The sequence below is a fragment of the Eurosta solidaginis genome, chromosome 1 (assembly GCF_040869045.1).
Source record: "Eurosta solidaginis isolate ZX-2024a chromosome 1, ASM4086904v1, whole genome shotgun sequence".
NCBI lineage: Eukaryota > Metazoa > Arthropoda > Insecta > Diptera > Tephritidae > Eurosta > Eurosta solidaginis.
Window position 1 is genome coordinate 298,452,524 of NC_090319.1, and position 15,095 is coordinate 298,467,618.

At 35.6% G+C, this 15,095-nt stretch overlaps 1 protein-coding gene across 1 annotated transcript in view; it reads right to left on the minus strand.

Moving 5' to 3' along the window:
- Positions 1–15,095, minus strand: part of puf (ubiquitinyl hydrolase 1 puf) — a 92,136-nt gene that overhangs the window by 22,776 nt on the left and 54,265 nt on the right. Inside the window, exons 13-19 of the mRNA XM_067761172.1 lie at positions 7,168–7,351; positions 6,404–6,945; positions 5,827–5,950; positions 5,574–5,761; positions 3,293–3,563; positions 3,026–3,208; positions 2,413–2,812 (exon numbers count right to left, since the gene is read on the minus strand). Coding sequence (XP_067617273.1) covers positions 2,413–2,812; positions 3,026–3,208; positions 3,293–3,563; positions 5,574–5,761; positions 5,827–5,950; positions 6,404–6,945; positions 7,168–7,351 — 1,892 coding nt within the window. The remainder of the gene's footprint in view (positions 1–2,412; positions 2,813–3,025; positions 3,209–3,292; positions 3,564–5,573; positions 5,762–5,826; positions 5,951–6,403; positions 6,946–7,167; positions 7,352–15,095) is intronic.

The following is a 15,095-nucleotide window of genomic DNA, read 5'->3' on the forward strand; positions in this document are numbered from 1 at the left end:
TAGCTGGATCTAGCTCTCGATCTCTACCTCTTACTCGCTCTTGCTCATCTCCTTCAGCTTTGCGTTTACGGCCACCCACATTGTTGGAACTATTAGGACCCAGATCGCAATGACGTGCAATGTGACCTGGGTTGCCGCACTTGAAACATTTAATAACTCCGGCATTCTTCTGTTGAGATCCCTTCAGTGCTTCCAAAATTGTGTCTACCCACTCTGGCCTTTCTACTTGCACACGGCGTGCTTTGAAAACTGGCTTACACAGAAGCGACGCTGTTTCCTGAATCAGAGCATGCGATACCGTTTCAGCAAATGTTAGTTTTGGATTCGCATATGTAGCCCGCTTCGTTTCCACATCTCGTATGCCATTTATAAAGCTCTGAATCTTTACCCTTTCAGTGTATTCCACGGGTGCGTCCGCATTCGCTAAATGTGCTAGCTTTTCAATATCCGACGCAAACTCTTGCAATGTTTCACCAGGCCTCTGGAAGCGGTTCAGCAACTCCATTTGGTATATCTGTCTCCTATGCTCAGTTCCGTATCGTCTCTCTAGAGCGCCCATCAATGCTTCATAACTGTTCCGTTCGTCCTCTGGAATGGCTTGTAAAATCTCAGCTGCAGGCCCTTTCAACGCCATGAACAATGCAGCAACTTTATCTTCAGCATTCCAGTTGTCCACTGTTGAGGTCTTCTCAAATTGTAGCTTAAAGACCTGGAAAGGAACAGAACCGTCAAAGGATGGTGTTTTTACCTTTTGATTACTCGCTGAAACAGCTGGGCGATTTAGTTGTAACTGCTCCATACGACCCTTCAAATCATCGACTTCTGCCTGAAATTGAGCGATTTTTGCATCCTGCGCTTCCAGTTTTGATGATACCTGTTCCAAAATTTCTGCCGACATTTCAGATATACGTGCCTCTTGCGCTTCCAATTGAGATGCCATATATGTCTTTTGGTCTTCCAGTTGAGATGAGACTTGCGACGGCATTTCTGAAATACGTGACTCCTGTGATTCCAGTTGGGATGCCATATATGTCTTCTGCTCTTCCAGTTGGGATGCCATATATGTCTTCAGTTTTTCGAGCTGTGTTTCCATCTTGGATGTTATCTGTGTCGACATTTCTGACATACGCGTTTCCTGTGCTTCTATCTTCGATGTTATTCGTGTCTCTTGGGATTCCATCTGTGATGACATATACGTTTTCTGTTCTTCTAGTTGAGATGACATATACGTTTTCTGTTCTTCTAGTTGAGATGACATATACGTTTTCTGTTCTTCTAGTTGAGATGACATTGTCGATGTTTGAGCAGATATTGCAGCCAAAATCATGTTCAAGTCTGTGCTCGTAACTGTCTGCGATGTTTCGTTTTTCTCTTCAATTTTTGTTGTTGTCTCGTCCCCAGGATAAAAGACATACTCGTCCACATCAATTCCTTCTGCTTCCATTGTCTCTCGTAGCCGTGCCTGAAGTTCGAGTTTAACGCCGCTTGTATTCAATCCACGGCTCTCCAACTCCTTCTTTAGTTGCTGGATCTTCAATTCACTGAACTTTGCCATGTCCTTGTTGTCTTCTGGAATGTATTCAACAATTCCTCTTCTGACACCAATTGTAACGAATTTACTTGCAAATCCTCTTATTTGGAATCCTCTGCAAAGTTCGAATCACTAAACTGTTGAATAAATAACTCCAATTTGTAATAATGCAAAATGGCCTTTATTAAAGTACTTCACAATAACACTCAAACTGTGCAACGAATAGCTTGCTTAATAACCAAACTGATTGATAGCTCAAATGAAACTCTACTATTCAAAATAATACTGCTATTGCTCGCTAGATATCGTCTTAATCGAAACTGCTTGACAACTCAAATCAAACTGAATTTCAGCGCCTTTTATACTCTTTGATTTCAACCTTCGCATCTTCTAGAATCTACTAGTCCAGCAGCTCTCAAACTTCTCAGCTGTAACTACAATTGCACAATTTTATATATCTTCTAGGCGCTTCCAGAATCTACTAGTCCAGTAGCTCTCAAACTTCTCAGCTGTAACTACAATTGCACAATTTTATAGTTTTTCTCATTGCATACTTATAGGAGTATCTCAGATATATGCATGTGTTTGTGCATTGACTCTCCGCTGCTCGTATACGTACATGGTACATATATGTAGTCGCAGTTATTGTGTCGTTTATGTAGATACATAGTGATTGAATTATTGATATGCATTCACGTCACTGCTTAGCATCGGCTTAGATACGATAGCATCACCCCTTAGTTTTGCTAATATTCGTAACAATATATTTGCAAAACTTATAAATTACATATTCACCCTATAAACATTTTTGCTCAATCTCAACCTTTGAGGATTTTTTTCTGTTATCTATTTGATATAAATACGTGTACGTAAATACTTACCATTACGCACGCGCGAGTTATTGTGCGCTAATAGATATTGTTCTACCCAATTATCAGCCGATTGTAATATCCACGCATGCGCAATTTTATTTTTTGGTGCTTGAAAGGCAAGCCAATCGAGTGCAGATTGTGGGCAATATTCTGCGGCATCCCAAACACGTTGCAACACCAGCTGCGAAAAACACGGTAAACCAGATGGACCACCTTGAGTTTCAGTAAGTAATGTTAGTAGCTTAAAAAAAGGACCACACAATTCGGTGTGCTTGGTAACGGATGCAAAAAGCATTGTTATAATTTGATTTGCCAGACGGTCATCCCAACGGCACAGTGCGTGTATGAGATGCTTAGTCTGATGGGGATTAATGTTGTCCTTGATTTGTTGATACAAGAATGGGAAACCCTATTGAAAGTAGAATCATAGTAAAAGGTTAAATAAACTTTTTAAGCTCTGTATTGTCTTCCATTGCTTTTTTATCTTTTACATCATGATGTATCGAGGCTTTACCGCCAAATTTACGTAAACATCAAAATATCCGATTTTTTTTTAACATTTTATGTTTACCCTTGAAAAGTTATGGCTAAATTCGTAATAGGAATAGACATTATTATTTACCTTGCCACCAGCTATGGCATTATAATCCTTCGTTGAGAGACGTAATCGAAAATCTTGTCCACGTGATCGCTCCACTAAATTCGCAACCAATGCAATCATTTTGTCTAAAGATGCAGGACGTGTTTTATCAACAGACAATGCCTCATCCGATGAATTATCATCATTATCCGAACCAACATCAATCTGTACAGGTCAAATATATTAAACAATTTAAAACATTCATCTCCCTCTTTTATTTCTACATCTACAAGTGCATACAGTACTCACACAATCCTGGGTTTTATTGCCTAAATAGAAGTCTGCAACACTCTTTATTACATTTATGCGTAACAAGAATACAGTTTCTTCGTCGCCCATACGTGAGAACTCGAAAAGCAGCCCAAAAAATTCGGATAAATGCCGTAAATGCGCCTTAGCACCGTGTTCCATTAACAGTATCAACGAGCTAATAAAACGCGTTACGCATGAAGCATTACCCATAACTTCTTTTCCATCGTCATCGGTTTCAGTTTTCAAATATAAATGAGCATGTGAAGATCTACACAAAATTATTTAAACAAAATTATATATATGGTACTCTGATTGTAAGCCCTACTGGGAAAATAACCCTATCAGAGTGTATATTTTATATACCTTTCATGAAAATGAAATGGTATATTAACTTTGGCACGAATCTCAAAATTGAAAGTCCTTAAAGGAAAAAAGATAGACCCACCAATAAGTATATCGATGTGATCAGGATGAAGAGCTGAGTTGATTTAGCCATGTCCGTCTATCCGTCTGTCTGTCTGTCTGTTTGTTTGTATGCAAACTAGTCCCTCAATTTTTGAGATATCTTGATAAAATTTGGTGAGCGGGTGTATTTAGGTGTTAGACATTTGCCGGAACCGGCGGGATCGGACCACTGTAGCATATATCCTCCATACTACCGATTTTTCAGAAAAAGATGATTTTTGTCATATCTTCCTCAATTTATCAGATTAAAGCTTCAAACTTCACCAAATGCTTACGTATAAAGCATATACTATTGTCTGAAAAAATCACAGAGATCGGTGGTATATATATTATATACCCCATATAAACTGTAATTTTTGCCCTTTTTACGGCTAGAAGCTTTAAATTTCATCAAATACTTACGTTTACGTCATATATTGTTGAAATACGTGATTCGTAGTAATAGTTTTTACATGCAGACCACAAAAAACGTGAAACTTTGCATCCTCACACACACTACCTACCTATTTTTATACTCAGCGTGCGTTGCACACAGAGTATATTCACTTTGATTGGATAACGGTTGGTTGTACAGGTGTAAAGGAATCGAGATAGATATAGACTTCCATATATCAAAATTATCAGTATCAAAAAAAAAATTTGATTGACCCATGTCCGTCCGTCCGTTAGCACGATAACTTTAGTAAAAATTGAGATATCTTCACCAAATTTGGTACACTAGCTTATCTGGACCCAGAATAGATTGATATTGAAAATTAGCGTAATCGGATGATAACCACGCCCACCCTTTATATATACAACATTTTGGAAAACACAAAAAATCTGATTATTTAGTAAATAATAAACCTAAAATGTTGAAATTTGACGTCTGGCCTGATATTGAGACTTGATAAAAAATTTTATTAAAATGGACGTGGCACCGCCCACTTGTGATAAAATCAATGTGACAAATATTATTAATCATAAATCAAAAATCGTTAAACCTATCGTAACAAAATTCGGCAGAGAGGTTGCCTTTACTATAAGGAAGAAAAATTAACGAAATCGGTTAAGGACCACGCCCACTTTTATATAAAATGTTTTTAAAAGGGACGAATAAAATAAGCTACACGTTTGCAAAAAGGGGCTTTATATCAATGGTATTTCATTTCCCAAGTGGATTTATAGCAATAAATAGGAAAAACTTCAAATTTAAAAAAATGGGCGTGACACCGCCCCTTTTATGACTAAGCAATTTTCTATGTTTCGGCAGCCATAACTCGAAGAAAAATTAACATATCGTAATGAAATTGTGTACACATATTTTCCTTATAGTAAAAATGCACGGGATCGGTTAAAGACCACGGCAACTTAGATATAAAACAAGTTTAAAAGGGTCGTAGGTTAGAATAATAAGCTATAACTATATAACTATAACTTAGCAAAAAATAGTTTTGAATCAATGATATTTCCTTATCAAGTTTTATTGTAAGAGAAAATGTGGAGAAATTTTTTTTAAACGGGCGGTGCCACGTGTTATGTAGAAAAGTAATTTATCTGAAATGAAATGTACAATTAAAGCTCACGCTGAGTATATAATGTTCGGTTACACCCTAACTTAGACACCTTTACTTGTTTTATTTTATATTTATCTTAAAAATCGCTTAGGTATGTACATCTGTTCACTATATATTTCTTATCTTATACAGCCGATTATTTGGAGATTACGAATGGGATAAGATTATTGTTCAGCCCCATTCATGAAAGGTATGAAGTGTTCGGCACAGCCGAAGACAGTATCAGCATTACTTGTTTTTTTTTTTTTTGTACATACCTTAGCCTCTGAATCACATGTATGACAAGCCTCTGGAACATTTGGCGCACCATTTGATTTGGGCATTGGATTAGTACCTGCACAGGCCACCACGGTTCGATTGACATATGTGTGAGAAACCATTCGCATGCCTCTTGGCTGGCATTAAATTGCTTTGTTAATAATTCAATCCAGGGCACCATTGTTGGCTGAATGAAAAGGTTAAAATAGTTTAAATTTATACTGGCAGGGAAAATATTAAAAATGTTGTTACCTTTTCCTTGGCATGTATGAATGTTTCAATAAAGAAAGACACCGACAACTTAGCCGCCATGCAAGTAACATCAGTTTGTGCTAATAGCGTTTGTGGTATATGTCCACAAATTTGCCACATAAAACTACAAGGGAATGTTAATTGTCAGTAATAAAAATAAAAACGATTCTGGTAGACAACACTATAGTGGCTGCCGGTGCGAAAACGTTCTATTTCAGTAAATGGTTTGAGATAGGACACATTCGCGAAATAAATTCTGAGATAGAGCGTTTTATAACACCCATCTGATTAAATATGATAATATATCACTCATTTACTTTAACAGTGTCATAATTCAAAAAACACAATTTTCCAGGAGAGCCATTCAAAGATTTCAACTGCCATCTGTTGCGCATATAAAGGCATATTTTCATTTTTATAGCACGTGGTAAATTTTTAACTGATCACAAAGATTTTTTTATACAACATAGATCATGATATTGGGTACGTTTATATGTTATTAACTCAAAAGTCGTGTTTTTTAAGTTATGACAATATTGAAGTAAATGAGCGATATGTTTATTAAAACACTATTTACTTAAAATATGTATGCTCGAATATATTTCGGTCCTGCAAGAACTGTCTATTATCCTGCCAAATCCAATCCTCCAAATCTTTATTCAATTGTGGTATCAGTAAACGTGAACTCTTTGCCAAAGATTCAACTGCTGTCTTACTACTAGCAGCTGCCGCAGCTGATGTAGACGCCTGCGGTTCGTTTGAGGTAATAACGGTATTACCAGTTTCAGATTTTTTACTCGCAACAGCTTCTGTTTCATTTGTATCGTTTGCTTCGTTGTCTGGATTTTTAGTATCAATTTCTTTATTTACATTTTTTAAGTCGCTTTCTTCATTTTCGACGCTTATTTTTAAAGCCTCTGTAGTTGCGCTATCATTTTCCTCTTTTACTTTACCGTTATCTACCGACCGTGCATGTGAAGTAGGCGATGCTAAGAGCTCTGAGTGTCGTTGCTTTAAATGTTCGGGTAGGCGGCGTTCATAAAATAACATATAAGCAGAGTTGGTTTTCTCAAAACTAAAGTCCATATATTTCTCAGTTACAGAATCGTACGTTTTGCTCTGAAAAATTTAGATTTTTTTGTTAACCTTCTTGAAAACATATATTTTTAAACAATTAGCCAATTCACAAGGTCTCCTATTCGCCGTATGTGCTATGCTATTATCAAATTACACATTGGAAACCATGGGAGCAACTTAAAACTTAAAACTTTATATGAATACGACACTCTTGTGTATTGCATAAAATGTATAATGAAACATTTAACTAACATATTAACTTACTGTCATTTCTCCACCAAAACATTCTGCTGCGATCTGTGAGGGATCGAATGGTTTTACTTCCGCATCATTAAATAAATACCACCGATCATGTTGCAGAACAGATTTATTACGCTCTTTAATAAAACTGTAATAGTGACCGCCATCGGCTGTGCCTGTGTGTACAGTTACTCCTACTAGTTCATATCTGAAAGTAAATACAAAATGGGATACATTTAAATTTGTGTGGATAGCCAAACAATTTTTTTTTTTGGTAATTTTTATAGCCTTATACGTTTATGTTATGTTAATTTTATGAGCTTAAAGGCCGTGGTTAAATAAAACACAATGTTCAAAAAATTGCATTGGTTTTTAATTTGTCGATATTTCGGATTCAATCTGAAGCCATCTTCAGGACTGTAACTAAACACAAATATATAAAAAGGGGGACATTAATTTTGGATACATGGTCATCAAAATTTACTTTATGCAACTAGGTATACATATTGTGACGAATATTAGCAACACTAAGGGATACTATCATCTCTAAGCCGATACTACGCAGTGACTTGTATGTACATAAACAAATCAATCATTATGTCTACACATATGTACATGCCAGCAGCGGAGAGATGCTCACAAAAGTATGCAATCATCAGCAAAGTATTTCTCACACATACACATGCATATATCTGAGACGCTCACAAAAGTAGGCAATCATTTGTGCAGGTATCGCTCACATATACACGCTCATATGAGAAGCTATAAACGTGCATCTGTAGTTTATAGCTGGTGAGTTTATATATAGCTAGTAAACAAGTGGTAAATTCTAGAAGAAGAAACGGCTAGAAGTATGCGAACGAGACATCACAGAGTATAAAAGGAGTTAAAGCTGAGTAAGCAGTAATCAGTTTGATTTAAGCACGCTATTGGTTGCGAAGTATTTTCAAAGAAGTCTAATAAAGACATTTTGCATTATTGAATATTGGAGTTATTTATTCAACAATTTAGCGATACCAACGTTAGTAGAAGGTGTAAAATAAGCGGAGTTTCCCTAAATTCGTTACAATATAAACGAAACACAACTTACACATGTGATAATGCTTGATCGACTGATCATATGTTCGAAAAACAAAAGTAAAGTAAACATCAAAAATGCATACAATTTAAAGTACCGTAAGTGTAAACAAAAATATGCACAAACAAATATATAGGGATACGAACAATAGAACAAAAAATATGTCGTCATCCAACATTATGATTTGTTGATCATAAATATGCTGCTAGCGGAATAATTTCTTTCATGTGCGCCGTGCGACTTGCATTTTGTGTTGTTGTTGCTTAAGCAATAAATTGCGATATGCATATGCGCATTGGCCTGTCACTTTTAAAATTAATGCTCTTATCATTAGGCGTGTTCGTAATATGTAGCATTTCCATGGTGAAGCGCTTATTATATTGTTTTCTATGTCCAATATAGTAACATTCTGGAAATCAGGATGGTGGCCCGTATTTTTACAGAAGCGTTGTTCCTAAGTTTAATATTGGACTTATGACCGGAAATCCTTGTCTTTAGTTTTAATTTGGTTGTCCCCACATATACCTTCTCGCATAAGTGAGACCCGTCACCGTTGCATGGGATTCTGTATATTACGTTGGATTTCTCATCCTTTGGAATTCTGTCCTTTGTATTGCTGTAAATATGTCTCAGTGAACTGTTGTATGTGAACGCTATTTTGACCTTTTCTTTGTCATATAAATTCGATATCTTGATTCGCTCTGCTATTCTTGGGACATAGGTTATCGCTTTCTATATTTGGTTATTTGCTTCCTCGGGTTTCCGTTCATTACGTGCTCTGGTATAGAAATTTCGGACCAGTTTATTGACCAAGCTACTTGGAAAGTCATTTTCCTCTAGAGTTTTTTTGATGATCGTGATATTCTTGTGATCTTGTGATACATTCTGTCGCTTATTGTAAGTACCCGTCTTATGAAGTTTTGGCGGTATTTAATATTGTACTTTTTTCGTGTTTTGAATAAAAGTTAATTAGTCTTACCGAAGCTGTAGGTTTTTTGTACCAGTCAATATATAATTTATTGTTTCTCCTATTGATTAACGTATCCAAGTACGGTAGTTGTCAATCTTCCTCAACCTCTAGTCTGAGTTCAGTGAGAACGTTTTCAATTTCTTCAGTTTTTACAATGGCAAATAAGTCATCTACATACTACATACTCTACATACTACATCTCTGTAAGTAGACGTGGTTTGCTAGTAGCTTGCGTTTCGAATCTTGTTAGCAGCTCTCCATGACAATGTCAGCTATGACCGGGGAGGCTGGTGAGCCCATGGGCATTCCTGTACGCTGTTCGTATATCTTTTCATTGTATTTAAAATATCGATTCTCTTTTATGCAGAATTTCACCATTGTGATAAATAGTTCCCCTGTTAAGGATGTATATTCTTTTATATCATCCCACTTTGCAGATATGATTTCAATGGCTAAATCAACCGGAATGCTTGGGAACAAGGAGACTACGTCCAAAGAAACAAGGCTTTCGTCATTATAAATATATGCGCCATTGACCTTATTCTTAAATTCTGTTGAGTCCTTGACGTAATATTTAAAAGAAGAAGTGATATTTTTGAGAATTCTCAAGACATTGTGTTTTATTTAACCACGGCCTTTAAGCTCATAAAATTAACATAAGATAGCCAAAAATCCAATTTCAAAATTGCCTTAATGACTTGAAAACATTGCGAAAATCTTAAAAGTTTGCTCTATTATTCTCAAAGGTTTAACCATGCTGATTTGTTTATTTTCTGATATTCCCCATTTTGCTTTGGTTAAAAACGGCGAATGTAAGAGGACTTAGAATATTCCCGCGGCAGGTATACCTGTAGTAAGAGGCGACTAAAATACCCAATTGATTCATGGGATTGTGTAGGGTAACCTTTTCAAAGGGATGCCAGGGCTTATCCAACACAATTGTCAACCTCACATACCCGTGGCGAATCCTTCCTTTTCGAAATTCAATTACTAGTTTTTGTGTCTAACTTCGAAAAACGGAGACCTCAATTTTTACTTATGGATCAAACTCTTAAAAAATATTCATTTGATCGGTTTTACTTTGACTACTGATGTTTAATGTGTGGGCCATCAAGATCGAGGTCTAAGCAGTTGATAACACTCTGAGTTTATACGACATAGGCCAATATTGATTGGTCTTACAAGGTGCACTTATAGCTTGTCTTGCAGGGTGCATTTATAGTTTATACCCTATGCAATACTACAAGAGGATCTCATTGTGGAGTTGAAGCATGTATCAGTAAAAATCATTACATTATTGGCACAAAATATAACAGAAAAACCACGAAAAATCAAGAAAAACAATTGCTTGATTTTTTTCGTGAGCGGAATGGGAGGTTTGAGAGGAATACCGTTGAAGCAGGGTCGCATTTTCATTTCCTATATGAAAATATACATAGGTTTTAGCATGACATAAATTGCACGATTTAAATAAAATGTTTACGTGTATTTTATTGTTGTAACTTTACAATCTGTGCATTCTATGCTCCCGTGCAATTCATGCATCGTTTTCAAGACAACGCGAATTACCTTATGTCTTCCCACAACTACTGTACTATTAGTGACATACCGTGGCCCACTAGCCAGAAGCATGAATGTGCAATTTTTCCGATTTTGTGTTATAGGCCTCGTTGTATTACCCTTTAGATTCTCTAGGTTCTACTTAAATCTAGAGCTTCCTATGTACATGGAAACCCCAGTAAATTGCAGTGCCATTTTCACGAATATATAATTCAATCACACAAAGTTGAGCCAGAAAAATTAATGTAGCACAGGTATAAGGGAATCGAGATAGATATAGACTTCCATATATCAAAATCATCAGTATCGAAAAAAAATTTGATTGAGCCATGTCCGTCCGTCCATCCGTCTGTCCGTTAACACGATAACTTGAGTAACTATTGAGATATATTCACCAAATGTGGCACACGAGGTTATCTGGACCCAGAATAGATTGGCATTGAAAATGAGCGAAATCGGGTGATAACCACGCCCACTTTTTATATATGTAACATTTTGGAAAACACAAAAAACCTGATTATTTAGTAAATAATACACCTAGAATGTTGAAATTTGACGTGTGGACTGATATTGAGACTATTGATAAAAATTTGAAAAATTTTTTTTAAATGGGCGTGGCACCGCCCATTTGGGATAAGATCAATTTTACAAATATTATTAATCATAAAACAAAAATCGTTAAACCTCTCGTAACAAAATTCGGCAGAGGTTGCCTTTACTACAAGGAATGCTTTGAAGAAAAATTAACGAAATCGGTTAATGGGCGTGGCACCGCCCCTTTTATGACTAAGCAATTTGTATGTTTCGGGAGCCATAACTCGAAGAAAAATTAGTTCAGAGTAGAACCATATGTATATGTATTATTGCGCAGCGTTGTAAGCACACAAAACAAACAACAACGGCATTTCAAGTGTACAGCTGGGTATGTAATGTTCGGTTTCACCCAAACTTAGACTTCCTTACTTGTTTTATTTATAATTATTTTACCGAGGGAGCTATAAAACTACCCTTGCAATATATATGCTAGTTGAGATACACAAAAGATGAGCTGTATAATGTAAAGTAAAAGTATACCGATGAAGAATTTTTAATATCTGAATATCCGAAAAAGGGTTGTTGTTTAATTGAAATCAAACCGGCTTATTCGAAGCCATGAGGCCAAATCAAAACTAAAAGACAAAATGTATGAAAAACTGGTTATACCAAGAATTCATCATCTATCTATAAATCTTATAAAATAAAGTCGCTAAATGCCATGTATGCACATAACTTCACACAGAATGCTCCGATTTTAAAACGTTTTTTTGCATTTGAAAGCTTAGCTGCGTGAGATGGTACAGTTAATATAATTTGAAGGTATATATTATAGGGGCGTGGCAAATTGCCAAAATGTAGTAAAAAATCATAAAATTTTTGTTTACACAGCTATAACTCATAAACGGATGGATGGATTTAAAAAATTCTACTTTTCAGTAAAACTTTGAACTATTTACCTTCGATCTGCATCAAAAAAAATACTTGATTCCTTTCTTATATCAGCCAAATTGTTTAAACAAAAGTAACATTTTTATCAAAAAATGCGTATGTGTGTTTGTTCGCTGTGAACTGTCCGCACTAATTGCTTTTGAGTGAGGCTTGATGCGACACATACATACGTCCATACATAGTTTTCGCTGCGTTATTTAACTTCGTGCGTAGGTTTATAGGTATGTATGGATGTACATCACTACATAGTTTAAACAAAGTCGCTTTTTCTGTCCCTATGTCCCTTTGAATGCTTAAACCTTTAAAAATACGCAACGGATTTTGATGCGCTTTTTTTAATAGATAAAGAGTGATTGAAGAGGAAGTAACGGATGAACATATTTGGCTGAAAATTGGTGGAGGGGTAGCTTAGAACCAGGAGACATACATAGGCTAATTTTTATCCCGTTCTGTATAGGGTCTTCAGATCAAAACGTGGACCTGTGTAATTCTTTATGAGTACTTTGATACGGGGTATTTTTCGTACCCGCGGGTAACTAGGGTCTCGAAATATAAGCGAAAACGTGGACGCGGGTACCCCTAGAATGTGTTTATACAATATGGATAACAAGTGAAAGCTGTTGATGAGTGCTTTAGTACAGGGTAGTTTTCATACCTATTTGTGAAGGGTCTCGAGATATAGGCCAAAACGTGCATCAGGGTAACACTAGGATGTGTTTTTACATTATGGGTATCAAATTGAAGCTGTTGATGAGTGCTTTAGTACAGAGTAATTTTTATACCGCTGGGTGACTAGGGTCTCAAGATATGGGTAAAACGTGGACCCGGATACCCCTAGAATGTGTGTGTAATATGGATATCAAATGAAAGTTGTTGCTGAGAGCTTTAAAGTAATTTTCATTGTGATTGACGGGAAAAAGCTTATTGGAATGTATGGAGATAGACCAAATTTAGGGCAGAACAACGTCTGACGGGTCTGCTAGTTCTTATTATAAAACTCCAGAGGGCAACGCTTTATCCGAACCCAACATTTCAGAAGATTCTGATTCTGATGAAAATAAGAACTAGTTCCTAAGTTTGCAATAATTGAAATTGAATTGAAATTTTGTTTTCATTTACATATGTACATACTTTCGATAAGTCACAGACGCGGATGTTTTCCCAAGTACTGTGATGCTCCGAATCCCAATCCGTCAACAGAATTGGCTTAGCAGGTCTTGGCTTGGTTCTAACATTATTTAAAAATCAATCTGCTGTGATTTTTTTTTTTTACATATTTTGAGGTTAAGGCCATACCAGGAACACTTGGGCCAATTCTTATAGCGTATTTGGGTTCACCGCATCAAAATGCATATAAAGCATGAGCCAATTTACCTGATCTCACTACTTGTAATTTTTTTGTATAGATGTGTTAACAAAAAATTAGATCAGATTTTTAAATTTTTGTTGTGCCAGAAATATGAATATGCCAAATCTAGGAGAATAGAAGGGATGCGAGCAGAACTATTATTTCAGTTGAAAGAGCATAGTGTGAGTATGTATAATATAAAAGTACATCTTAACACTAGCAATTAATTATTCTAATTTTGAGGGAGCAATAAACTTTATAATACTCGATTTCTCAACAGTTACATTTTTGCACATGCATGCTTCTAGCAAGCGGGCGACGATACAAGCATTGCAAGCAATTTAATTGTTAAAGCAACTTTTTGTTAACCTATACTGAAAGAAATGGTGCTAGTAGAATCAACAAACCTGTTCTGGTGTTCTTGACTTAACGGAGATTCGGTGAAATTGATCGAATTATGATTAATTCGACCGAGTTCATTGTCAAGCGAACAAATTAGTATAGTCATTTCAACAGAAGAGAAATTGTCGCTCTTAAGTTAACAAAATTTTGTAAAATTGACAGATTCCTAATCAATCTAACTAATTTTTCTGTTAACACAACTGATCTTACCGGTCATTTCAACAGTCAATGCATGGGCACATTTCAAAGAGAATTTTGCCTTACTGCGCTTTCTACTTTTGTACTTTTGACGATGGTGCTACTTGTTTAAAAAACCACCAAAATAAGAAAACCACCAAATCGAAAAAATACGCAAATCGCGAAAACCACAAAAAAATAGTTTTTCAGTTATCAATACAAAACAAAAAACCCCTTTTTTGAATTTAATGTGCATAACACTGCAAAAAATTATGCGATACCGGGACATCTATTTATCGGGTACAATTTTGCAACTTCTCCTCCAAGCGAAATGCAAAATTGCGCCATCTTGTTGCAAAAGTTTTGTTTGAACGAACAGGATTTTTCAAAATTAATAACATTTCGTTCAAGTTTTTACGAATTTTCACTCACGCGAACGAATCTAATAAGATAATAAAAAACATCCTTTTTTAATGTTGATGTTTCCGACAGCATAAAGTTTGAGTTGTTTTGGAATCGTTTCAAAATGAACTTTTATGAGAATTAAACTTGCCGAATTAAATGTAAATTACTGTTACTCCAATGGTGAATTACCTTGCCGCGATTTGATTTTTTACTTTTCTATAACTTATAAGTTCTCTATTTAAAATGTTATGTCAAACATTTATACTACAAGTTTTGTTCGAAAAAATTAAGTGTGGCAACTCTACATGAGAGAGAATAAATTGAGAATGAGCCGCAACTGAAAAAATTGAGAATCAGTTTCGTTACTACTATTTATTTTCATTTCTATTTGAAAAGTGAAGTTACCCGCGGCGAAGTTCAAAACTATAAATTAAATAAATTATAAAAAATAAAATTTGGTGAATGTGCGTTTAAGAAAACAAAGTAATAAAGTGTATAATGATTAATTGTAAAGTTGAAAGAAAGTT